Raw genomic sequence first — 27,328 nt, forward strand, 5'->3', positions numbered from 1 at the left:
GAGGCGACGCTAACCACAAAACTTGTTGGAACCAACTAGGAAACTCTGGATATTGGTTTGTTTGGGAACTCCACTTGCAAAACCCTTGAATTTTCTCAACAAAATGTATCTTTTAACCTATTCAACCTTTTTGGCTTTCAACTTCTTGAAGAAATTTTTCTATACCCAAAAATCCATCAATTTCAAGTTCTTAAACCTTATCAACTTTGTCTTCAATGCTTATCAAAAAATAAATGATTTGTTTTCAACCTCTTGAAAAAAATCCTTAATTTTTTAACTGAAATCCATCCTCGTCAACCTCATAAATCAATTCGAACTCATCTTAAATCCATCGGCTTCAATCTATTGTTGAAAACTACTGCTTTCCCAAAAATCCTGTCTTGTTCATGATGTAAGAAAGTTGAAAGAGAGAGATTGTAAGGTTGAAGGAGAGGGTACGAAGTTAAACCCTAGAGATTGAAGATGACTGGTTTAGAGGAGAAAAAATCAAAGATTTTTTTGACTAGTTTGAGACATCTTGTACAGAACAAAACTTTACAAACCTGTTTAAATTCATTTAATATTAGATACATTTACATTTAAATGGTTATATACATAATTATAAGGTGGAGTAGTAGATGCTCAGTCACAAACTCTATTTTATATTAGATTATACAAATATTTAAATTAATAAAAAAAATATTATTTACATTGACCATCCCACCTGATGTTGACTGTCCCACCTCATCTACGAGGTCAGATGAATCGTCCTAGTCATCCCAGAATCTGCCAAGTTTTAATACCATGATATAAACAGACTTCCAATAACAAAAAATGTGACTGAACAGAATTAAATGAAGAAACAACATGACTCATTTAACCAGTCCAAGATCTTTGGAGTAAAGCTTCAATGATGACTAAGGACAACGAACAACTATGATTATATAACAATGGAAGTATGAGGGGAAGTTTTCCTCTTTTTTTACTTTTTCCTGTCTTGGGGATACGAGCATCCAAACAAACCAAACAAATAGAAAATAAAATAAAATATATGAAAATAATCATCCTGTTATGTGTTTCAAGGCACCAAAAGGAGGTGAAAGAAAAACAGATACAGAGTAATTCTTAATTTATCAAAAGATATGGTGTTTGCTACAACTTGGCAAAACTAAATAAGGCATGAAAGCCTTACATCCTGAAAAAAAGGAAAAAAAGACTCAAGACAGCTTGGCATAAAAGTGAATTGGTAGTAACAACTACCAACAGCACAAATTTTTCGAGGTGTTTCGGGAAAAAAAATGTATTTTTGTCAAAAAATTTGCAACGTCGGGACTAGAACAAGGCTGCATTGGTGCATCCAAGCCACGGGGGCTGGAAATAGCTTAATCGAAGACATGTTACAGAGGGGCTACAACCTTCCTTGAATGTTGTGAACTTTTGGAATCACATAGACTCTTGCCCACGAACCATAAAAAGGACTTCAGCTGAACCACCAATGTTGGACTAAGTGCTCAAAAAAGATTAATCGAATTCTGCAACTCGTTCTTCACTTGTTGTTACTGGCTTGGATTGTTGAAGATTCACAGCCTGGGCAATTGTGCAAGCTCTCATGGATATAAATATCACACTCAAAGCAGAAGTGTTGCTTACACTTCGGACAAGCAACGCGGAGGCTAGTTTTATTTCCTGCATCAGAGATCAGTAAAAACTCAATGAGACTAAAAAACAAAACCCATAGAATTTTGAACCACATTTGACAGTTGGGTTTGCTAAAAAAATATTTTAGTTTTGAAATCTATGGCCATGCAAGTTCATAAGCCAAGCAACTAGCCTGACTCGTGAAAATTTTCTATAAATTCATGTCTGTATAGTCCGAGAGTCATTATCAGGTGTCATTGGTTTTAGGTCAGAAAACCAAATATAGCTCATTAGGTGAGAGTCCTCTTTGGTTCTATTTTCTTTTGTGAGGCAAGTCTCCTCAACCTCCTCTTCTCCTTTGCAATAAAATTCTACTTATCGGGAAAAAAAAAAGGGGTAGAAAAAGAAACCTACTTACCAGGTTGTACAAGTGTTTGCTGACAACCAAAACAAGTTCTTGGCAACCTGTGATGTGGATTACTCAGAAGTGTTGTGGACACCTCATCAAACGTTGTTATAGGGAACAGATGATGGTATGACCTCGCTAAATGAGGAGACGAAACAAGTGTCAACCCACAAATCGGACATTCAGTAGGTAGTTCGCAGACACGTGCTTTGCATCTTGGACAAGTATAACCCCCACCAACCTTAGCTTCCTTGTGACACGAACAAATGGAGATAACACCCTCCGCTGCTCTTTGCGGGAAACCCATCTTAATCAAATTACTAACAGCGAATTCTGATATTGCTGGTGGTGGGGGTGCGTGCTCCAGTAATAAATCTTTAAAGTGAGGCTATAAAAAGAATTGTAAAAAAAATATTTCAAGAAATAAACCAATTAAATATGGTGAACCATAACTAACTATTTGTCTGTTGTCCTCACCTCATCAAGGGCCACAGTATAGGATCCTCCAGTCTCTTGGCAGAGATGTTTACATATATAAATTTCGGCTGAAAGGCCAATAACCGAGCACCTTATTTTGGATTTCTTGCATTTCTGGATGGCCTCCATTATATCTCCCGGATCACAAGTACTAAGAGCAGAATATAAGATTAAGACTTCACGGTGACCATACGATGGAATTTGATTGAGATAGCCGTGAACAAGATCTAGGGCATTCTGAAGGGATGAATCACCTGAACACTCCAATTTACCCATTAACGCCTTTATATGGGAATCGGGGCTGCCACCAAGATCTGTTAGGCAATGCGCAACCCCATCTTTTATGGTTACTAGGCCAACATGACTAAGTGGGTTCTGATCAAAGAACTCTCTAATGAAAGCCTCCACGTGTTTTGAAACTACAACCATCCGACTTGGTCTGAAATCGGTCTCTCCAGCTGCCTACACATGGTTAATAGAAACCCAACTCCATGAAGAGTACAACGGAAAAAATGCAGTTTCTATATTTATTAGAGAGTTCTATTGCCACACCATCTTTTACTAGTGCCACACCAAGATGTGTGTTAATTCTTTGGTGATTTACATATGATATGAGGTGGCGTATGAGTTATTCTTCAATATTAACAAATCTATGTCATGGTTCAGCACTTATGAGTTATTCAAAACTGACAAAAAGGGAATTTGGCTAAAAATGAGAAGGGTTGAATAAGGGAAATATACCCTAGAAAGATCGACGACAATATAGAGGTAACGTATGAGGCCTTTTTGGATTCTAGCAGTAGAGGTGGCAGCGAGGGAGCGGAGGCGGCGGCGATACTGGGTGTGTTGGAGGATATTATTGTCAATGGGGCGTAGAAGTCCAGACTCATCTTCTTGTAGAGACTCCCACGACCTCTCATCCGCATAAGCTCTCTCCCAAGCCTCCATACCTCTCCCGTTTCCCTCATCGTCGTCTTCCTCCTCTTCTCTTTCTTCAGCATTAAGTTGTCTCTTCTCAACATTTCTGCTTCCTATGACGCTCATACTTCTGATTCCCTACTGCGGCAGACTGTAGGAGCTCTCTGGTTATTGTAAGAGCTGAAAAATAAGAACAACAATTCAGTGAGTGGCAGATACAAGGTAAGGAGAAAATTTCGTGTTTAATGTGCTTTACTAAAAAAATATGAGTCAAAAAAAGCGGAACACTCACTTACTCGAGAAAGCAGAGGTTAAATTAATAAAGAAAAACATGAATCACAAAGGTTCAGGGATATTACCTACAATATAATTTTGGACTCTAGAAACTCCAAAAATTGACTTAAACCACCCAAGCAACTAAGAAAGAAAGAAAAAAATCTGAAAATACAAAACGATCCATACGACATAGCCAACACAACCGCACATCACATCAATTATAAAAACACACAATCAATCCATATTACATAACCAACACAACCTCACATCACTTCAATTGAAAAAAAAAACAATCAATCACTGATGTTACATAAGATCACGAGTAAAAACATTTTTCTTAAAAAAAAATAGAGAAAGGCCACCATATTTCATTTTCTATACTATTACAATAAGGGAAAAGAAATCTACTTGGTATTCTTTCCACATGAGACTCTGCCGTATCCAACAGCTTCCAATCTTGTGTTTTTCTCGCTCCTCATTTGAAGATGGTCCCAATTACATTTTCTTTCATATCTCTGAAAAAATATTAATCCAATAAAATGAAATCCTCACATTTTTCAACTTATAAACTTTAAACTAATTAAGTGCATGCTCAACTATAATCTACTACCCTATGTTCATCAAGCCTCACATACATATCATACTAACCCTCCAACTTATACACACTATACTCACCTTAAAATATATATTGTCTTTTTATCAATAACCAACAGTTTTTCTTCACTTTCCATACAATAAACATGGGTTTTTTTTTTGCCCAACAACACAATTTAACAATCCACACTAAGAAATCGAAACAACCAAATTAGCACTTCCCTATTGGATTAAAAGTTGGATCCATTAAGCCATGCAATCCTTCAAGCACCACATAAAAGTTTCCAACACCCTTAGCATACCACTTGCTGACTTATTAATGCACCCAACTCAACCCAATGAACATTGATCATGTACAACCACTAATAAGGAAAACAAGAATTTCACTAAGTTAGGCAATTATATGAACATCTTCATTGCATCCATTTTATTGCCTCAAATATTAAAACATGTAACGCTAAGTTGAAATTCCCTTTCATATGTACTTCAATTATGACTTAACAACACATAATAACAGTTACCCAATCCATACCCTATGGATTCCTAGTTTTCAACAACCACCACATGATTATTTATCAAATTTCAGATTTTGCTAATCTTAACCTTAATTACTTGATTTTCATTCAAATAACATAAAATCCTAATTTGATTACTTTTACTTTTTTATTTTGATAAGTGGGACTACTTTTACTAGCAACTTAAACCACTTAACAATTACGTTTAGGATTAGCATTTCCTCTACATTTGAAAACACCGATTCAAACTTCATTAGAAAGAAAATTTATAATCTTTTTATTTATTTTTATCTCTTTGAAGTATCTTCACAAACACTTGAAGAGCAAAGTCTAGAAACACTAAAACAATAAACCAAAATCACCATTCAAACCTTTCAAAAACCGTATTATCGTCAAGATTACTATGCTGTTAAAAGAACCCAGATTCAATTAAACCAAAAAAATATATATAAAAAATAATTTTACTAAAAATCTAAAATTAGGAAAACAATGGGCTTAGACCCATAGCTCAATTGGTTTGACACTTTGCAAAGCAACTGTGAGGTCGTGGATTCAAATTAAAGCTTAAAACCTGAATCAAAAACCAAAACCACTCATGATGTAAGATTACTTACCTTTCTGATTAAACCCTGATCATGCTTAGATCACCCTCTCTCCTAAGCTCTTGTTCCCTCTCTTTCGATCTCCTTTTTCACTTCCACCTCCCTTTGTTTGCACACCAAATCTTATTTATAACGCACCAATCCTTTTTGTAAAGGGATCGACTAGTTGCACACCATACAGTACCAATTGCACTCCATCACTTAAAATTTTCCCTTAGCACTCCAAAAATAATGAAGAAACCGTTGCAATCCTTAGTTGTTTTTATTGTTGGGTCAATATTTTTTTATTTTTATAAGTAATTCTTAATTATATAGCAAACATGTTTGCATTAAAATTCATAGAGTCAAGAAAATGAAACCATGAGAATGTAAATAAGTCTTAAACCCTAGGTCACTATAATGAAGTGCTATATTAATAGGTTAAAATAGAGGTTTCGGAAAAAGATAAAAAAATAAAATAAGTTTGTGTGTAGCCAACAACTTGTGGTGTGCAATTAGTCGTTCCCTTTTGTAAATTGTAATACAGAGTGTCATCCGCATGGTTTCAAAACTCAATTTGGTGTGGACGTCCATGGACGAGATCAAGTTATCTTAGACGAATCAACTCGTCTCAGGCGAGATAATCCATTTAACTCAATTTAGATGGATTGATTTACATATATTTAAATTTAAATAATTCTATTTTATTAATAAAATAAGATATATTAGAAAGTGTTTAGTCATAAAATCATATCTTATTTATATAATAAATATTTAATTTCTATATATATATTTTTTTATTCTAATCAAAATTTACAAAATCCCAGTTGACTTGGCTGAGTTTTATTGTCTAGTCCGAGATTTTCAAAATATCATCTAAGTCATCTTGTTAGTCTCGCAAGATGATGTCAATGTTGAGACCCTGTACATATTTGTATCATTGCCAAACAAAACCGAGATGACTCAAACAAGATTTACAACCATGGTCATCGAGATTCAAGTGTAGGATCATTGTTGGGGCTAGATATTTGTTGTTCTTTTATATCTTTTATAATATTTTTAAAGGACTTAGCTTAATATTAAATCAAAAGCTAACATAAAGCCAAAAATTTTCATTGAAATCCACACCTCCATAAGATAGGGATTGATATATGTTTGAAATGTTTTTTCTTTTTTTAATTGAAAGAGGCTTTATTTTATTTTTATGGCACCCTTGTCGAAGAATATTCGAAGGAGGTAGAGAAACAAAAGCAAGTCGATCAAAGAAAAGAAGGGATAACTATATTAATTTTTGGTTATTATTTTAATCAATCCTAGATCAAGAAGAATAGATAATAAATAAATAAATAAAATAGATATAATTTTTGCACTAATTTAGTCATATTTACTTGAAAATCAAAATCCATCGTGCATGCAATTGATATTCTAGATGCATTAGGTGCATAGAGAGCCATCGATATTTCTCGAGTGTATAACAATTGTATCATGAGAAAAGGCATATGTGATTTTTTTGCACACTCAAGTACACTCTCAATGCTACTTAAAAAATACGATGTTAGATAACTGTTATTACCACTCCAACTTTTGCTAACACCACTCCAATTGTGTGCAATTCTTTATTGATTTACATAAGAATTGGTGTGGCCTTAGCAAAAAATTAGTGTGGCACTAGCAACTCTCAAAATTTATTATGGCAAATTATTTTCATATGAAACTGATTTACGGCATGCCAATCATGACCTAAATTACAAATATATTTTTATAATTCATGTGGGATTGCATATGGCACCTACCTGCATGGTTTCAAAACTTGTCCGAGATCAAGATGTATCGTCTGAGTCATCTCGATATCAAACATGAACGAGACGGACGGACAAGTTAAATTTTCAAATGAGATTTAATACCCCACATGCATTTTTTAAATTTTTGGACGAGAACATCTCAAATGCATCGAAAAACTCATCCGAGACAACTCGACATCTGGCATGGACAAGAAGAGACGCAAAACTAAGTTTTAAAATCATGCCTCCTTGTATCTATACAATAACATGAGAAAGCAAGATTTAGAAAAATATTTTAAGATTTTAAGGGCTTGGATAGATAAGGGGTCACATGTCATCAAAGAGGGGGTCCTCAAAGTTTTGACTCCGACTACAAGAAAAAAAAAAAAAAATAGAGTTTATTTAGAAAAAAAAATTACTTGTAGGATCCATTAAATAATTCTTTTTTATAATTTTATAAAAAAGCTTACGTGGTAAGCCAAGTTCTTAGGAACATATGACTCGTGAACAAGTACAAATTAAATCTAAACTGTTAAAACAAAAAAGAGGTCTCACGTATCCCTAAGAGGGTGGCATAAATTCCAAACCATTAGCTTTAAAATTCAGAAACTTGAGATTTAAGTTTCAAGAAAATTTTGTTTTTAAGTAATAATTAAACTGCTTATATTATGTAAGTGTTGAACAAGGATCTCCTCATATATGTATGTATATATTATGGGTCCTACAAACAAAGTTAAACAAACTCTTTAATGGAAGAACGAAGGAATCTGAACGATGGAGACCTCAACTAGGGACAGACTTGAAAATTGGGACAGAAAGAAGGAGGAGATTGAGATTAATCTTTCTTTTCTATTTTCCTGTACCAATTTCCAGGTCTCTCCCACGTAATGAGACATTGACATATCACACTCATATGTTACCAGTTTGGGGTTTAGGTTGTTAGGATTTATGTTTATTATGTCTTATTTCTTTTTTCTTTTTTCTTCCTATTTTAGGATAATAATGGGTTAGGGTCATGGGGTTTTAATGTTGGGTTTTTAGGGTGGTTTAGGGATTATATGGTTTGCTGGGTTAGGGTTTTAAGGGATAAGGGTTCGTATGGTTTTAGGATGTTAAGATTTGATATAATAGGGTTTAGGGGTATAGGTTGGAATTTAAGGGTTTATGTGGTTTTAGGGTTTTTAGAATCACAGATTTGGAGTTTAAAGGGTTGGGGTTATAGGATTAAGGTTTAGTTTGTTAGGATTTATGTTTATTATTTATATTTTAGAATAATGGGATAGGATCATGGGGTTTTAATGTTGGGTTTTTAGGGTTAAGGGATTAAATTTTGGTATGTTGTGTTAAGGTTTTAAGGGATAAGGGTTTGTGTGGTTTTAGAATGATGAGTTAGGAGGTTAAGGGTTGATACTATAGGATTTAAGGGTATAGGTTGGATTTTATGGGTTTATGTGGTTTTAGGATTTTTAGAATGACAGATTTACCATTTAACGATTGGGGTTATGGGATTTAGGAATAGAGTTAGGGTGTGTTTGGATGTAGTAGTCATTTCGATTTGGAGTTGGAGTTCATTTTAATTCTTTAAATAAATTCTAGTGTTTAGTTTCGTGTAGGAATCCAGTCGATGAAGTACAATTTAGGAATAACAACCTTGGATTATATTACAATTTAGGGTTAGGGTTTAGGGGGTAACTTCGCCTGTGTAGTGTTTTCTTTACACTATGTTGGTGGTCCCAAGCCCGGATAAAGAAGGAGGAGGGCCTTGAATAAGATGTAAGATTAGGGTTGGTATTAACTTTTTTCCTTTTCTTTTTTATTTTATATAATATATTTTTCAGTCCTTATCTTATTATTAGATGGAAAGTTAATAAAAAATCTAAATATTTATTGGCCTTCACACCTCCATAGGACACATGTAGAGACATAAATGAATCGATCAAAGACTTTTGGTAGGAAACCCATAAACATCATTTATATATTTTCCAAAGGAAAATTCTTTTTTTTACTAGATTTTCATGAATTTATCGGAATTAACCATTTTGAAACCCCTTACCAAACACGACTTTGTTATTATGTCATTTATAAATAAATCCAATACAAGTAGTTCTGTGTGGGTGTCAAGAAAAAGAAGGGGCCAAGATTTAATTTGATCTATGAGAGAACCAAACGCAATCTTAGTGCTTAGTTCCATCTTTGAGATGACTATATTTCTTTTTTGTTTATTATTTTAATCAATCCTAGATCAAGAAGAGTAAATAATAATAATAAAAATTGATATAATTTTTGCACTTATTTATATTTCTTTTTCGGGTCAATGTTTCGTGTCGATCTTGGCCGATACCGATACGTATCAACTAATACATTCGAACCATGTTTATGTTTATTATTTCTTTTCTTTTTTCGATTTTAGAATAATGGATTAGGTTCATGAGGTTTAAATGTACGGTTTTAAGGGTTAAGGGATTATATGGTTTGTTGGGTTAAGGTTTTAAGGGATAAGGGTTTATATGGTTTTAGAATAATGAGTTAGGAGGTTAATGGTTGATATTATAGGGTTTAGGGGTTATAGGTTGGATTTTAAGGGTTTATGTGATTTTAGGGATTTTATAATCATAGATTTGGAGTTTATCGATTGGGTTTATGTGATTTTAGGGATTTTATAATCACAGATTTGGAGTTTATCGATTGGGTTTATAGGATATAGGAATATAATTATAGACCTTGGATTATATTATAATTTAGGGTTAAGGTTTAGGAGGTAACTTCGCCTGTGTAGTGTTTCCTTTACACTATATTGTCGGTCCCAAGCCCGGATAAAGAAGGAGGGCCTTGAATAAGATTTAGGATTAGTTTTTTTCGTTTTATTTTATACAATATATTTTCAATTGTAACTTATTATCAGATGGAACACTATTAAAAGAACCTAAAGATTTATTGGCCTTCATATATATATATATATATATATATATATATATATATATATATACTTGGATATGTTTCAAAATGGAAAGAGACTTAATTTTGTTCTTCAAGTGCAAATAGAATCCCTTATCAAATGCAAATAGAAAATCAGTAGTTCCAAGTGGGAATCAAGAAAAAGAAGGCAACATTTAATTTGATCTATTATGAGAGAATGAGGTCCAATCTTGTGCTTAGTTCCATCTTTGAGATAACTATATTAATTTTTGGTTATTATTTTAATCAATCCTAGATCAAGAAGAATAGATAATAAATAAATAAAATAGATATAATTTTTGCACTAATTTAGTCAGATTTATTTGAAAATCAAAATCCATCGTGCGTGCAATTGATATTCTAGTAGCACAAGGTGTGTAGAGAGCTATCGATTTTTCTTGAGTGTATAACAATTGTATCATGAGAAAAGGCATATGTGCTCTTTTTTTCACACTCTCAGTGCTACTTCAAATGTTATTTCAAAAATAAAAAATTAAAAATAAAAATAAAAATTAGATAACTGTCATTGCCATTCCAACTTTTGCCAACACCACTCCAATTGTGTGAAATTCTTTGTTAATTTACTTAAGAATTGGTGTGCATTAGCAAAAATTGGTGTGGCACTAGAAACTCTCAAAATTTATTATGGAAAATTATTTTCATATGAAAATGATTTGCGGCATACCAATCAGGACCTAAATTACAAATATACTCTTATAATTCATGTGGGATTGCATATGGCACCTACCTGCATGGTTTCAAAACTCGTTCGAGATCGAGACACAAAACTAAGTTTTAAAACCATGCCTACTAGTATCTATACAATAACATGAGAAAGCAAGATTTAGAAAAATATTTTAAGATTTTAAGGGATTTGATAGATAAGGGGTCACACGTCATCTAAGAGGGGTTCCTCAAAGTTTTGACTCGGACTTATAAAAAAAAAATAGAGTTTATTTAGAAAAAAATAAAAATAAAAAACTACTTGTAGGGTCCATTAAATAATTCTTTTTTTTATTTTTATTTTTATAATTTTATAAAAAACCATATGTGGTAAACCAAGTTCTTTGGAACGTATGACTCGTGAACAAGTGCAAATTATATCTAAACCGTTAAAACAAAAAAGAGGTATCACGTATCCCTAAGAGGGTGGCATAAATTCCAAACCATCAGCTTTAATATTCAGAAACTTGGGATTTAAGTTTCAAGAAAATTTTATTTTTAAGTAATAATTAAGCTGTTTATACTATATAAGTGTCGAACAAGGAACCCCTCGTATATGTATGTATATATTATGGGTCCTACAAACAAAGTTAAATAAACTCTTTAATGGAAGAACGAAGGAATCTGAAAGATGGAGACCTCAACAAGGGACAGACTTGGAAATTGGGACAGAAAGATGGAGGAGATTGAGATTAATCTCTCTTTTCTATTTTCCTGTACTAATTTCCAGGTCTCTCCCACGTTATGAGACATTGATATATCACACTCATATGTTACCAGTTTGGGGTTTAGGTTGTTAGGATTTATGTTTAATATTTCTTTATATTTTTTTTCCTATTTTAAGATATTAATGGGTTAGGGTCAGGGGGTTTTAATGTTGGGTTTTAAGGGTTAAGGGATTATATGGTTTGTGGGGTTAGGGTTTTAAGGGATAAGGATTTGTATGGTTTTAGGATGTTAAGATTTGATATGATAGGGTTTAGGGGTATAGGTTGGAATTTAAGGGTTTATGTGGTTTTAGGGTTTTTAGAATCACAGATTTGGAGTTTTAAGGGTTGGGGTTATAGGATTGAGGTTTAGTTTGTTAGGATTTATGTTTATTATTTCTATTTTAGAATAATAATAGGAAAGGATCATGGGTTTTAATGTTGGGTTTTTAGGATTAAGGGATTAAATTTTGGTATGTTGTGTTAAGTTTTTAAGGGATAAGGATTTGTGTGGTTTTAGAATGAGGAGTTAGGAGGTTAAGGGTTGATATTATAGGGTTTAGGGGTATAGGTTGGAATTTATGGGTTTATGTGGTTTTAGGGTTTTTAGAATCACAGATTTGGAGTTTTAAGGGTTGGGGTTATAGGATTGAGGTTTAGTTTGTTAGGATTTATGTTTATTATTTCTATTTTAGAATAATAATAGGAAAGGATCATGGGTTTTAATGTTGGGTTTTTAGGATTAAGGGATTAAATTTTGGTATGTTGTGTTAAGTTTTTAAGGGATAAGGATTTGTGTGGTTTTAGAATGAGGAGTTAGGAGGTTAAGGGTTGATATTATAGGGTTTAGGGGTATAGGTTGGAATTTATGGGTTTATGTGGTTTTAGGGTTTTTAGAATCACAGATTTGGAGTTTTAAGGGTTGGGGTTATAGGATTGAGGTTTAGTTTGTTAGGATTTATGTTTATTATTTCTATTTTAGAATAATAATAGGAAAGGATCATGGGTTTTAATGTTGGGTTTTTAGGATTAAGGGATTAAATTTTGGTATGTTGTGTTAAGTTTTTAAGGGATAAGGATTTGTGTGGTTTTAGAATGAGGAGTTAGGAGGTTAAGGGTTGATATTATAGGGTTTAGGGGTATAGGTTGGAATTTATGGGTTTATGTGGTTTTAGGATTTTTTGAATCACAGATTTAGCGTTTAACAATTGGGGTTATGGGATTTAGGAATAGAGTTAGAGTGTGTTTGGATGTGGTAGTCAGTTCGATTAGGAGTTGGAGTTCATTTTAATTCTTTAAATAAACTCTAGTATTTAGTTTCGTGTAGGAATCCAATCGATGAAGTACAATTTAGGAATAACAACCTTGGATTATATTACAATTTAGGGTTAGGGTTTAGGGGGTAATTTTGCCTGTGTAGTATTTTCTTTACTCTATGTTGTCGGTCCTAAACCCGGATAAAGAAGGAGAGCCTTGAATAAGATGTAGGATTAGGGTTGGGATTAACTTTTTTGCTTTTCTTTTTTATTTTATATAATATATTTTTCAGTCTTTATCTTATTATTAGATGGAAAGTTAATAAAAAATCTAAATATTTATTGGCCTTCACACCTCCATAGGACACATGTAGAGACATTAATGAGTCGATCAAAGACTTTTGGTAGGAAACCCATAAACACCATCTATATATTTTCCAAAAGAAAATTCTTTTTTTTACTAGATTTTCATGAATTTATCGGAATTAACCATTTTGAAACCCCTTACCAAACACAACTTTATTATTATGTCATTTATAAATAAATCCAATACAAATAGTTCCGTGTGGGTGTCAAGAAAAAGAAGGGGTCAAGATTTAATTTGATCTATGAGAGAACCAAACGCAATCTTAGTGCTTAGTTCCATCTTTGAGATGACTATATTTCTTTTTTGTTTATTATTTTAATCAACCCTAGATCAAGAAGAGTAAATAATAATAAAAAAATTGATATAATTTTTGCACTTATTTATATTTCTTTTTCGGGTCAATGTTTCGTGTCGATCTTGGCCGATACCAATACGTATCAACTAATACATTCAAACATTTTGAACCATGTTTATGTTTATTATTTCTTTTCTTTTTTCGATTTTAGAATAATGGATTAGGTTCATGAGGTTTAAATGTACGATTTTAAGGGTTAAGGGATTATATGGTTTGTTGGGTTAAGGTTTTAAGGGATAAAGGTTTATATGGTTTTAGCATAATGAGTTAAGAGGTTAATGATTGATATTATATGGATTAGGGGTTATAGGTTGGATTTTAAGAGTTTATGTGGTTTTAAGGATTTTATTATCATGGATTTGGAGCTTATCGATAGGGTTTATAGGATTTAGGAATAGAATTATAGACCTTGGATTATATTATAATTTAGGGTTAGGGTTTAGGAGGTAACTTCGCCTGTGCAGTGTTTCCTTTACGCTATATTGTCGGTCCCAAGCCCGGATAAAGAAGGAGGGCCTTGAATAAGATTTAGGATTAGTTTTTTTCGTTTTATTTTATACAATATATTTTCAATTGTAACCCATTATTAAATGGAACGCTATTTAAAAAACCTAAAGATTTATTGGCCTTCATATATATACACTTGGATATGTTTCAAAATGGAAAGAGAGTTAATTTTGTTCCTCATAAATTTTGCTCACAAATTTTTCGGAATTTACCATATTGGAATCCCTTATCAAATGCAAATAGAAAATTAGTAGTTCCAAGTGGGCATCAAGAAAAAGAAGGCAACAAGATTTAATTTGATCTATGAGAGAATGAGGTGCAATCTTGTGCTTGGTTCCATCTTCGAGATAACTATATTAATTTTTGGATATTCTAGTAGTACTAGGTGTGTAGAGAGCCATCGATTTTTCTCGAGTGCATAACAATTGTATCATGAGAAAAGGCATATGTGCTCTTTTTTTTCACACTCTCAGTGCTACTTTGAGTGTTATTTAAAATAAAAAATAAAAAAAAATAAATAAATAAAAAATTAGATAACTGTTATTGTCATTCCAACTTTTGCCAACACCACTCCAATTGTGGGAAATTCTTTGTTGATTTACTTAAGAATTGGTGTGACACTAGAAACTCTCAAAATTTATTATGGAAAATTATTTTCATATGAAAATGATTTGCGGCATACTAATCAGGACCGAAATTACAAATATATTCTTATAATTCATGTGGGATTGCATATGGCACCTACCTGCATGGTTTCAAAACTCGTCCGAGATTGAGATGTATTGTCCGAGTCGTCTCGATATCAGGCATGAATGAGATGGACGGACAAGTTAATTTTTCAAATGAGATTTAATACCGCATATGCATTTTTTAAAATTTTGGATGAAAACATCTCAAATGCATAGAAAAACTCATCCGACAAGACTCGACATCTAGCATGGACAAGACGAGACACAAAATTGACTTTTAAAAACATGCCAACTTGTATCTATACATTAACATGAGAAAGCAAGATTTAGAAAAATATTTTAAGATTTTAAGGACTTGGATCGGATAAAGGGTCACATGTCATCTAAGAGGGGTTCCTCAAAGTTTTGACTCGGACTTTAAAAAAATAAAAATTAGAGTTTATTTAGAAGAAAAAAAACTATTTGTAGGGTCTATTAAATAATTCTTTTTTATAATTTTATAAAAAACCTTATGTGGTAAACCAATTTCTTAGGAACGTATGACTCGTGAACATGTGCAAATTAAATCTAAACCGTTAAAACAAAAAAGAGATATCACGTATCCCTAAGAGGGTGGCATAAATTCCAAACCATTAGCTTTAATATTCAGCAACTTGGGATTTAAGTTTCAAGAAAATTTTATTTTTAAGTAATAATTAAGCTGCTTATATTATATAAGTGGAACCCCTCGTATATGTATGTATATGTTATGGGTCCTACAAACAAAGTTAAATAAACTCTTTAATGGAAGAACGAAAGAATCTGAAAGATGGAGACCTCAAGAAGGGACAGACTTGGAAATTGGGCCAGAAAGATGGAGGAGATTGAGATTAATCTCTCTTTTCTATTTTCCTGTACCAATTTCCAGGTCTCTCCCACGTTATGAGACATTGATATATCACACTCATATGTTGCCAGTTTGGGGTTTAGTTGTTAGGATTTATGTTTAATATTTCTTTATATTTTTTTTCCTATTTTAGGATAATAATGGGTTAGGGTCATGGGATTTTAATGTTGGGCTTTAAGAGTTAAGGGATTATATGGCTTGTTGGGTTAGGGTTTTGAGGGATAAGGGTTCGTATGGTTTTAGGAGGTTAAGATTTGATATAATAGGGTTTAGGGGTATATGTTGGAATTTAAGGGTTTATGTGGTTTTAGGGTTTTTAGAATCACAGATTTGGAGTTTTAAGGGTTGGGGTTATAGGATTGAGGTTTAGTTTGTTAGGATTTGTGTTTATTATTTCTATTTTAGAATAATAATGGGATAGGATCATGGGGTTTTAATGTTGGGCTTTTAGGGTTAAGGGATTAAATTTTGGTATGTTGTGTTAAGGTTTGAAGGGATAAGGGTTTGTCTGCTTTTAGAATGATGAGTTAGGAGGTTAAGGGTTGATATTATAGGGTTTAGGGGTATAGGTTGGATTTTATGGGTTTATGTGGTTTTAGGATTTTTAGAATCACAAATTTAGCATTTAACGATTGGTGTTATAGGATTTAGGAATAGAGTTAGGATGTGTTTGGATGTGGTACTCAGTTTGATTTGGAGTTGAAGTTCATTTTAATTCTTTAAATAAATTCTAGTGTTTAGTTTCGTGTAGGAATTCAATCGATGAAGTACAATTTAGGAATAACAACCTTGGATTATATTACAATTTAGGGTTAGGGTTTAGGGGGTAACTTCGTCTTTGTAGTGTTTCCTTTACTCTATATTGTCGGTCCTAAGCCTGGATAAAGAAGGAGGGCCTTGAATAAGATGTAGGATTAGGGTTCAGATTAACTTTTTTGATTCTCTTTTTTATTTTATATAATATATTTTTCAATCCTTATCTTATTATTAGATGGAAGGTTAATAAAAAATCTAAATATTTATTTGCCTTCACACCTCCATGGGATATGGGTTGATATATGCTATGACAGCCTTTACAAAGATATAAGGACATGTAGAGGCATAAACGAGTCAATCAAAAACTTTTGGTAGGAAACCCATAAACATCATCTCTATATATATATTTTTTTAATACTAGATTTTCATGAATTTACCGGAATTAACCATTTTGAAATCCCTTACAAACGTGACTTTGTTACTGTGTCATTTATAAATAATTCCAATAGAAGTAGTTTTGTGTAGGTGTCAACAAAAAGAAGGGGCCAAGATTTAATTTGATCTATGAGAGAACCAAGCACAATCTTGTGCTTAGTTCCATCTTTGAGACGACTATATTTCTTTTTTGGTTTATTATTTTAATCAATCCTAGATCAAGAAGAGTAGATTGAAAAAAAAAAAAAGTAGATATAATTTTTGCACTTATTTTTGTAATTTATTCAGATTTAGGTGATGTTTGTTAAACTGAAAAAAAATAAGTGCTGAATAGCATTAAGCACTGAAACTTATAAGCACTGAATTTAAATGCTAAAAAAGTTATTTGTTTAGATGTTGAATCATGTTTGTTACACATTGATGAAACTGGTAAATTGTCTTTGTTACCTTTACAATCATATTATACATTGTTTGCATGTTTCAAATGCTAATTTATTATCAAACACAATAAAATATATTATTTGTTATAAAATTAAAATACAATTTATTTTTAAATTATAAATAATACTCAAATCTTTAATTTATAAATAATAATATCTATTTATGAAAGCCCACAAATTAAAAATTAAAAATAATAATGTCATACAAGTCACCAAAATTTGAAATCAACTTTAAAGAGAACTTAATTTTTGGATGAATAATTTTCAATGGGAATGAAGGATGTGTAATTATAAAAGCACCCTATGAATTAATAAGGACAACCCACACTATAGCCATTTTTTGTTTTGTTTTATATGGGTTAAAGTTTTTGGAATTAGCAAATTTTTAGTGAGGATGGTCTATATGGTCTAGAGATCATCCTCACCAAAAATCAACTCATTCCAAAAATTTTAACCCATATAAGACAAAATAATTTAGTTATGGTGTGGGTTTATTAATTTGTGGGGTGTTTATGTACTTATCCATGGGATATAAGAGGTAATATCCTTTTAAGAATAAGGGCATACTTGTCCATACTCAAAAATACAAAGGGCATACTTGTTCGTGTTGAAAAAAGCGAAAAGCTTATCGCTTCAGCATTTTTTTTCAGCATCAAAATAGTGCTGAATTTTTTTCACTTATTTTCAGCAATAAGCACTAAAAATATAGAATAAACAAACGCGCTATTTTGACAAAAGTGCTGAATTTAATTTTTTTCAACAATAAGCGCTGAAAAATAGCGCAAACAAACACCACCTTACTTGAAAATCAAAATCCATCGGGCATGCATTTGTATGTATATTTTAATAGCACTAGGTGTGCATAGAGCCATCAATTTTTGCACACTCAAGTACACTCTTCATGCTACTTCGAGTGTTATTTCAATTTTTTTAATTGATTTATGTGAATAATTTTAATTGGACTTTAGAAAGATAGGTTTCGAGTTTAAGGTTAGGGTTAGGATTAGGGTACCTTTGCTTGTGTAGTGTGCCCTTTACACTACACCACCGGTCCCAAGCCCGAATAAAGGAGAAGTCGAGAATTGTTTGGGGTTTTGAAGATATGGGTTGTAGGGTTTTAAAGGGTTAGAGGACTTATATTTATTTATTTATTTTTCTATTTTTATTCTACAAAATAAATTTTATTCAAAAAATATTTTCAAGTTGTTACCTTATTACTAGAAGAAAGCAAAAAACTCTTTTATAAAGTCCTTGTAAAAGAATTAAAGAAAAACTTGATAATGTCAAGTTTTCAAAATGTATTTATAAGGTCACTTTGCACATTAAAATCAATTGTCCCATTATAGTATCTAGTTTAATCGAAGTTTTTCGAAATAATGACTCTAAGAAATAGAACCATAACAATCACAATAATAATTCAACAATAATCCTAACTTCAATAGGTGCGATAATGAAAAAAATCCAAACTTCATTTTCTTAAAATAGATGAAGTTTGGGTTTTACCTTACATTCAATCCAACGGTGTAGATCATATTAAAATATAAAGTTTTGTCCAATAAACGAAGGGTATTTTGATAATTTAAATGTTATAAATGTAATTTTGGTAATCAGATTTTATACCGTCAATTAAACAAACGTCGTTAACTGTTTGACAAAGTCAACGAAAGTCAAGGAGACAGAACTCATCTTATTTTTCGCGGGAAATATCATTAATTTTACTAATTTTATAGGGGGGTAAGATTAAATTACCCTTAAAATTTTTGCCCGAATCATCTCGGTGATGAATCAGGAAATTGTGAGGCGATTCATTTCTGACTCGTGATAGATACGGAGATGACTCGACTCGTGGCGGGTCATCCACCATACAAATGCTCCTTCGTTTTCATTTATTCTGTAAAATATGTCGACTACAGTAGAAGAAAAGACTCCCACATTTGTAACATTCGGAGCTCCATGGCCCGATCTTAACGAAGGCTTAACCTACACCGACTTCGTTGAACCCAACGAGACTGGTTTCATCTCTCCCTCTTAACTCTTCTCACTCCAATAGTCCTTCTTCTTCTTCTTTTTACACTCTAACCCTTCAAAACAAATTTATTCACAGATTCATCCCTGATAGACTTCTACTCTACAAAACACAAGAACTCAGCTCCCTATCAAGGGTAAGATACAGTCACGAAAGAAAATTTGCAAAATCCGTACAAATATACAGTTCTTGATAAGTAGTTTTTTTTTTCCGTTGCAGTTGGTTACAGCGGATCCGAAACGGACAGGTTGGTTAATAATTGATAATTTGTAGAATAAATCCGAGTTTTTTATTTATATTTTAAAATTGAAATAAGAAATTAGAAATTTATATGTGTTTGTTTCTTTGTAGATAACGATCGATGGTATAATTGTGACAGATTCTGACACAATTCTCAGGTTTGCAATGAAGAATTTCAGATTGAGTTCTTGTTAATTATTTGAATTTTTTTTTCTTATACATAGGTTTTCAATGAAGAATTACAGATTGAGTTCTTGTTCCTTCTTTTTTTTTTTTTTTTTGATCTACATTGGTTGTTGAATATGATATTTTAATTGATTATGCTGTAATTGAATCATCTAGAGCTGGTTCGGAACTTGTCTATCACCGCCTTCCTTGGAAAGAGCCGGATGCACCGTTCTTGCTTGAAGTTTTATTCGAAGATGATGATCTGGTAAATGCTTCTGAAACTTATAAAAATTTAGTTGAATTGGCATGTTATAGTAGTAATTTTTTATTTTATTTTATTATTCTTTTTGTTTTTAATTTTGTAATGCTAGATGCGAATTGAGGTTGATTTGGGGTTAATTTATTTATTCAGTTTGCTTTAAGTAGCATTCTGATTTGTAAGTTTGTAATTCTAGGCGTAAATTGAAGTTGAGGTGGGGTTATTTTCATATATTGAAGTTGAGGTGGCGTAAACAAGCATTCATGTGTTTTAGTTTTAAACTTAATAAAAAAATTTAATCAAATTGGCACATGTTCTCGTGGTAAATTTTTTATGCATTTTTATTTTTGTTGTAGATTTATTAATGATAGAAGCTAATTGAGGGAAGAGCCAAGTTAATTTATGCGATCAGGTTGCTTTAAACAAGCCTTCTGGGTTCTTAGTTTTAAACTTAAAAAATTAGTCGAATCAGCACATGTTCTTGTGGTAATTTATTGTGCATTTTTAGTTTTGGTTTAAATTTAGTAATGATAAACGCAAACGGAGGGCAGAGCTGAGTTAATTTTATGTGATCAGTTACTTTAAACAAGCCTTCTTGGTTTTTATTTTTAAACTTAAAAAAAAATTGAAATGGCACATGTTCTAGAGGTAATTTTGTATGCATTTTTATTTTTGATGTAAATTTATTAATGATAGATACTAACCGAGGGCAGAGTTGAGTTAATTTTATGTGATCAGGTTTTAAACAAGCCTTCTTGCTTTTTAGTTTTGTTAAACTTAAAAAAAATTAATCAAATTGGCAAGTGTTCTAGTGGTAGTTTTTTTATTCAAATTTATTTTTGAGAGTTGCTATTGCCACACCAATTGTGTGCAATTCTTTGCGTGATTTATATAGGAATTGGTGTGGCATTAGTAAAAGTTGGTGTGGCAATAGTAACTATCGTATTTTTGTAGTAAATTTGTTAATGATAGATACTAGTTGAGGGCAGAGCTGAGTTAATTTTATGTGATTAGGTTGCTTTAAACAAGCCTTCTGGTTTGCAAGTTTTACCTGGAGGACTTTTCCAACAACGGACAGTTTTAACCCAGCTTCAATGGAGAGCAAGGAAGCAGAATTCTTTGCAGTCTGGGTTTTCTGGAACATTGGGTGATCGAGAATCACATCCTGTCCCGGTTCATCGACTTGGAAGAGGCACATCAGGTTTGCTTATAGCTGATGGTCCATTCGAATTATGAAGATCATCAATCCATAATGACTTAATTTGTTACAATAATTGTTTGTTATTCTTCTAAATTTATATGACTTTGCATGCAAATCAAATTATTTGATTTTCGGGATCGTCTTTGAATTGACATGTTTGGTGATTGGATTTTAGGAATACTACTTTGTGCGAAGACCAAGGTGGCCAAAGTCCGCCTTGCTGCCTATTTTGCTGATGGGACATCAGTTGTTGGGGACAAAAAGGTTGAGGAGAAAAGAAATCTTTCTCGTTTCTGATTAGTTCATGCTTATTCTTGTTAGCTTTCATATATGGATTGTTCTGTTGTAAATCAGTCATCTTTGTCAACTCTTAAGCTGATAAATTAAGCAATATTGAGCAAATATTTATAAAATTTGGGAACTCCATTTTCAGCAATACCTTGTAGAAACTTTCTAAATGTTCAAACATCCTTAATTTAAACAAACATTGTCTCATAAAATGCAACCCGAGTGATCTATACTTGATTTGTTTATTTATGATCCTGGAGAGGTGGAGATTCTAAACCTGGTGAACGTCTTTGTCTATTTCTTAAATTCTATGCTTACATGGTGTACTTTAAAAAAGAAAAAAAAAATTGATCAATAAAAGGAAATCAATTAGAAAGAAGAGAAGAGAGAAGAGAAGAGAGAAGAGAAGAATCGTGACAGAGGATCTCACTACATTTGGAAGGCGAGCGGTGTTGGAGCAAGTGTGAATCTTTTACCCTATTCTGTGTACAAACAGCTAGGCTTGGGGGTATTGAAACCCACAGACATTACTTTGAGTCTCACAGATAGGTATGTCAAGATTCCCAAAAGAATTATTGAGGATGTCATAGTGAAGGTTAAGGATTTTTACTTTCCCTAGACTTTGTTGTCTTAGACACAGTTAAATGTGTACGGGATGGTCGTGGTGTCTAATTCTACCTCTACCATCGAGCTTTCCCTCTACAATTGTGTTTCTTTTACTGGTATTGTACTTAGGGCATTCAGTATATGTGTGGGCTTATTAAGTTTTTTTTTAAGGGCTTAGTAAGTTAGTATTAATGGAGTGACAATTTTTGTGTCAAAGCACTTTCTTTATTGAAACTTACACTCTGTGGAGGTGCAGAAAGACAACCTGGAGCTTGGTATGACAAGAAAAATTTCGAAGATTTATCGAGCATTGGCCACAGGGATACTTGACAAGGATGAGGTAAAACCAAAACATGATAATGATGTTTTCTCGCTGCATAATATTATTCTTGTTTGTTTGAACTTTCCATCTGTTCACTACCTTTGCTATGTGTGGTCATAGATTCCCTGATCTCCTTTGACTCTTTGATAGTTTTCTTGTTTGATCACTGGTAGTTGATCTGTTATGTTGGTCCAAAGCGATTGAAAAACTCAATTGAAGTTAGTTTGTGCCTCATAGGTTGTCATCAATCAGCCAATTGGAATGACACGATACGCTGGGGTGGCTAAAGGGCTTTATGTTGCTTCATCATCAGGTTCTATTCTTGTGTTTCTACTTCATCTGGGTGCAAGTTTTGACAAGGCTATGATATGGTCATAAATGGATAGCTCTACTTCTTTGTGATACATGTTTCTACTTTCTAGTTTCTAATGATCATGTACTAGTGTCATTGCTCTCAAGTCTTCATATTTTCATCGTTAGCACACTTTTAATGACATATTTTTTTTGCTTTCTGTGCAACTCAAATAGGAAAACCAGCTTTGAGCAAACTTAATGTTCTTGAGAAAGATGAACAAGGAAACCATACATTGGTCCAGGTGGTCTAGTTAAAGATGTATATTTATGCATTTTGTGATCTCTATTTTGTTATTTTCACAAGTAATCTTGTTATTTATATTATTATTTATCTATTCATCTGATAGCGATAATTAATGTGTCCGTGTGGGATATGCACATGTGCCTTGTACGGAACTTCATCCTCCATGTAATTTCTTTGTGTCCCATGTGGTCATCAAGAGTATTATAGAATGAAGCTAAGGTTTCCCAAACGACATATCAAGAACCACCCCAGAGTACTAGGGACTACAAAGATGGCTGAGCAACTCATCAGTATAAACCTGTGAAGTATATTTTTGCTTGATTTAAACACATGCATATGTTGTGGTACAAGAAAATGTTGCCAAACTTGGCGCATCTCTCACACTACAATTTTGGTTCATTTTTTTGTGAATCATGTGCAAACCACTAGTTAGGTTAGATTGTGTACTAATATGTTATGTTTTGGTGTTGGTGATACATTATCTTTTTTATCCCATTCATATATTTCTCATTTGTTAAGCCAAACTTGGACGATATATATTGGCTGATCTTACAAAATCTATTATGAAGTTGGAGTCGTTCGATCAACATTGGTCATCCAAGTAATCTTAAACTCGTAATAATATTAAAATTACATCCACTGCTCTAACTATTCTAGGATGCAAACAATTAGCATCGCGGGTGAAACTCAACAACAAACCATAGGGGGAACCACGATGTTTTGTTATGCAAGAACTTGGTATTGCCTTTTTCTTGTTTTCTGCACTATTTTTAACTTTTTATGAAATTTCATCTCCTCATTTCTATATAGGTTGAGATTCAGTCAGGACGACCACACCAAATTCGCATTCATCTTTCTTTCATAGGTCGTCCACTTGTCGGTAAGTTTTTTCTAGTGTCTATAAAATATTACAGATTTCAAATGAAGTTGATGAAATGTTTTCATTTACGTTCTATCCTTACTGAAGGAATTAGCTTGAATTCTCGTCAGTTGGAGCAAACATGTTCAAGTAGTGTAGTCTTCTAAAGCAATTATTCTCCTTGTTTTTTTTTTCTTGCATACTTTTATTAAGTGGTCATGTTTTATAGATACAATAGTTAGAAGGGTTAGGGAAGAAATTTTCTTATATACAGAAAAAAATAAATCTCTTTTCACACAATTTTTGCTGAAGTACCCACCATATTATTACCATGTCTCAGCTTGGATGGTTAAAGTGGAGATATGCTTCTAGATTGCTATGTAATTGGAGCATAGCTATCAAACTAAAGGGAAAGTTTTAATAAAAAACAATAAGACATGTTATACTTCACGGAGCATAATGTTGGGCAACTTAGAGAACATATTTGAATGATTGTAGCCAAGATGAGGATTAGCGTAAAGACATTTTTTGATAAATCAGACTAGAAAATAAGAATCCATCAATAAATCCAACAAAAGAAAGGCAAAAAAGAAAACCCCGATTTAATGGGATGGAATAATATCATAGATTGAATCCCCCATATATTTATGAAGTCCTTGGTCTTTGATGGCAACAAAATTCCTTCTTGATCATCAACAAAATCAGAGATGAATCCTTGCAACAAAATACAAATGTAGCACTAACAGGTGATAAAATAAGGGAAGGTAGATTGAGCTGGTTTGGTCACGTACTACGAAGAATTTTGACAAAACAAGTGAGAAGAAATTGGTCTGAAGAAAACTCCTTCCCCCTCCCCTCCCTCCAAACCAAGTATACTTCAGATTTTATGACCAGATCTTCCAAGCTATTACACCTTGCTTTCCAACAGCTCTCTAACACCAAATTGGATGATTGTGGGTGTCTCATGTGTGTATTTGCGAGAACCATATTCTATATTGTTCTGTTGCAAGCTAAATGTTTAATCTCTATGCGATAATTTATAAAATATGTGTTGCGATGCTTAAGTGGCTAACGTTTGATAGTTACTGATTGTTGCTTATCAGGCGACCCTCTTTATGTTAGTGGTGGACATCCTAATTGCTTTGACACTGAATCTAGAGATGACAATCATGCAGGCGACGGGTATGAAAATTGTTATCAGTTACGTATAAGCATGTTATGAAGTGAGATTATATGGAACTGTGGATCCAATCAAATTACATAGTGAAAGATAAGTTGTGCAATATTAGTACACTTTAAAAAAAAAAATGCAATATTAGTTAATATAAGATATATTAATAAAAAAATTGAAAAAACAATCTATATAATAAAACATCATGGTGGACCCCACTCTGCTAGAGTTTTGTGGGGTATAAAGATTGAGACAAAGGAGTGGGGTCCCATACAACCCCACTTTATTGCTTTTCCTCTTCTCCCCCCTTTAATATTGTTGTCTTTCCTCTCCTCTCCCCCTTTTTCAATAATACCCCTCCAACTTTTCTAACTTTCCTCTTTTACTCCTTTAATCCAAAGAGGATGCGGCATGGGCAAACTCTGGTGCATGGTATCTCAATTTTTCTAAAGAATAATGATTTTCTGATGCCCCCTCTGACATAAGCCCCCATCACAGAACTGTAAATCATTTGCCTCAGGATACGCAGAACCATAAATCTTTTTCTTGTGTATCTCAAGGCAAATGATCTACGGTTCTGTGATGGGGGCGTATGTCAGAGGGTGGCGTCAGATTATCACGACTCTTTTCTAAAACCACATCTCCACACTCTTTCTTTTTTTGGAAGTAATATTGGATTGAGTTTGTAGAGGGCCTAATGGTTTCTTTTATTGAACTATATATATCTATTGTCTCTCATTTATTTGGTACCTATTCCCCATATAATTTTCTGGAACACTTCTTGTAGAGGTTATCAGAGGCCTATGAATCCTGTACCTGGAGATTGTGGGTACTACTTGCACGCCCATCGGCTGATTCTTTATCATCCAACCACGAAAGAGGTAGGTATAAATATAGCAGCTTTTATTTCTATCAGATGTCAAATATTCATAAATAAATAAACACAGTTATGCAGATCTACTCATATTCCAATATACATGTTAAAAGAGTTTATTCCACTACAATATTTTAATACATAACTAATCAAGCAAGATATAAGTGGTTAAGGTGATAATGCCCTTAAAAATGTTCACTAGTTTTCCTTTTAATGCAAGAAAGATAGGTTTTTCTTGCATCGTGCAAATCCATTTTTGTAAATAACTTTGTAAGACCCATTTTATTCGATAGGCAAAGTGAAAGATTCTATTAAAAAGGCGAAAAGGTGGCTAAGATGGCCACACAAGAAAGAAAAGAGAAGAGAAAAGAGAAAAGATATAAGTAAAACAGAAAAATAATACCATCAAGGGTGTTGTTAACGTGTGCCCTAAGGGCACACGTTAAAGTGCAATAAATACACTTTGGAAATTAGATTTTGTACCGAAAATGCCCTTAAAAAATATTTTTTTATCAAAATACCCACAGATTCCAATTTCCAAAGTGTATTTATTACACTTTAACGTGTGCCCTAATGGCATATGTTAACAAAACCCTACTATCAATTACTACAGAAAAGCCCCCATCTAAACAAAAAATCTTCAAAAGAAGTCCCTTCAAACTCAAGAAATTGCTTAGCCCAAAAGAATATCAACCCCAAAATTGAAATCAACACTTCTTGCAATGAGTGCTCCTTTCCATCAAACACCCTACCGTTCCGTTACAGCCAGATATCCCAACAAATGGCAAACGAGGAATTTATATTACATATGCTCATGAGGGGGCAGGGCTGGACCGACTGACAAGCTAAGACATTAAACCCAAGGCTGGCCTGGAAACAAAACAGGTCTATTTAAGTTAACCCAATCCCAGTCAATGGCGGGTTGGATCATACTGAGGTTCCAATGCTTGTATCCCAACGCGCACTTGACTCATCGTAAAGAAATGTGCACAAAATTTGTTTTGGTGTCTTTAAATTAGTCCCTGATATCACATGATTATAAGCTCATTTTTACTAATTTTTCTATTCCGCTCTAAGTTATATCCTATTGCCTATCGACTTTATCACGGGAAGATTTGCTACTTTTTCTTATCTTTTACAACTCAAAATAATTTGTAGTTGAAACTAAGAACAATATCCATAAGAATTATGTTCTGATTGCAGGTAATTGAAATTACTGCACCTCTCCCATCTATACTTCAAACACGGGAAGAAGCCAGTCGAATAAAGTCAGCGGTGGAGATACCGTCCAGTAGCAATGTGTATACTATGTTAAATTAGACGTAACAATTCTTCTGCTTTTACATATATATATATGTTCGAATTTTAGTTATTTTCTTCATTAGGAGTTGTTTAGAATCATAATCCTGATGTTTGGAGGAATAAAGATTTTACTGGTTTCTTACAAAAAATAGGAGATTTGAGTTCTCTCCATT

The 27,328-nt window shown here is 32.9% G+C and overlaps 2 protein-coding genes across 3 annotated transcripts; one reads left to right on the top strand and one right to left on the bottom strand.

Moving 5' to 3' along the window:
* Nucleotides 1-1,010: 1,010 nt before the first annotated feature.
* On the bottom strand, nt 1,011-5,572 carry GTF2H2 (general transcription factor II H2). Of its 2 annotated transcripts, XM_086451276.1 has the most exons (6): nt 5,418-5,553; nt 4,103-4,209; nt 3,242-3,598; nt 2,501-2,962; nt 2,036-2,411; nt 1,011-1,665 (listed from the first exon to the last, which is right to left on the bottom strand). In XM_086451276.1, exons 3-6 carry the CDS (start codon nt 3,542-3,544, stop codon nt 1,526-1,528), a joined length of 1,281 nt encoding a protein of 426 aa, XP_086307402.1. In that variant the 5' UTR covers nt 3,545-3,598; nt 4,103-4,209; nt 5,418-5,553; the 3' UTR covers nt 1,011-1,525. The 2 variants fall into 2 exon arrangements, with proteins under 2 accessions (XP_086307402.1, XP_086307401.1); XM_086451275.1 differs by lacking the exon at nt 4,103-4,209 and having other exon boundaries at nt 5,418-5,572.
* A 13,569-nt stretch (nt 5,573-19,141) lies between these two features.
* On the top strand, nt 19,142-27,281 carry LOC147395378 (Pseudouridine synthase family protein). The gene is made up of 14 exons (XM_086451475.1): nt 19,142-19,253; nt 19,346-19,403; nt 19,487-19,514; nt 19,619-19,665; nt 19,850-19,940; nt 20,949-21,135; nt 21,311-21,399; nt 22,286-22,369; nt 22,589-22,664; nt 22,880-22,947; nt 23,760-23,829; nt 24,912-24,990; nt 25,767-25,860; nt 27,057-27,281. Exons 1-14 carry the CDS (start codon nt 19,142-19,144, stop codon nt 27,171-27,173), a joined length of 1,200 nt encoding a protein of 399 aa, XP_086307601.1. The 3' UTR covers nt 27,174-27,281.
* Nucleotides 27,282-27,328: the final 47 nt, after the last annotated feature.

Source organism: Akebia trifoliata, chromosome 8 (assembly GCF_017979445.1).
Source record: "Akebia trifoliata isolate Shusen 1 chromosome 8, ASM1797944v1, whole genome shotgun sequence".
In the NCBI taxonomy this organism is placed as follows: Eukaryota; Viridiplantae; Streptophyta; class Magnoliopsida; order Ranunculales; family Lardizabalaceae; genus Akebia; species Akebia trifoliata.

Coding starts and splice junctions, on each gene's coding strand:
- GTF2H2 (XM_086451275.1), bottom strand. CDS start 3,544: ATGAGCGTCATAGGAAGCAGAAATGTTGAGAAGAGACAACTTAATGCT. Junction 2,412..2,500: donor ATACTGTGGCCCTTGATGAG/GTGAGGACAACA, acceptor TTCTTTTTATAG/CCTCACTTTAAAGATTTATT. Junction 1,666..2,035: donor GCAAACACTTGTACAACCTG/GTAAGTAGGTTT, acceptor TCTCTGATGCAG/GAAATAAAACTAGCCTCCGC.
- LOC147395378 (XM_086451475.1), top strand. CDS start 19,142: ATGTCGACTACAGTAGAAGAAAAGACTCCCACATTTGTAACATTCGGA. Junction 19,254..19,345: donor CGTTGAACCCAACGAGACTG/GTTTCATCTCTC, acceptor ATTTATTCACAG/ATTCATCCCTGATAGACTTC. Junction 21,136..21,310: donor ACTTGGAAGAGGCACATCAG/GTTTGCTTATAG, acceptor ATTGGATTTTAG/GAATACTACTTTGTGCGAAG.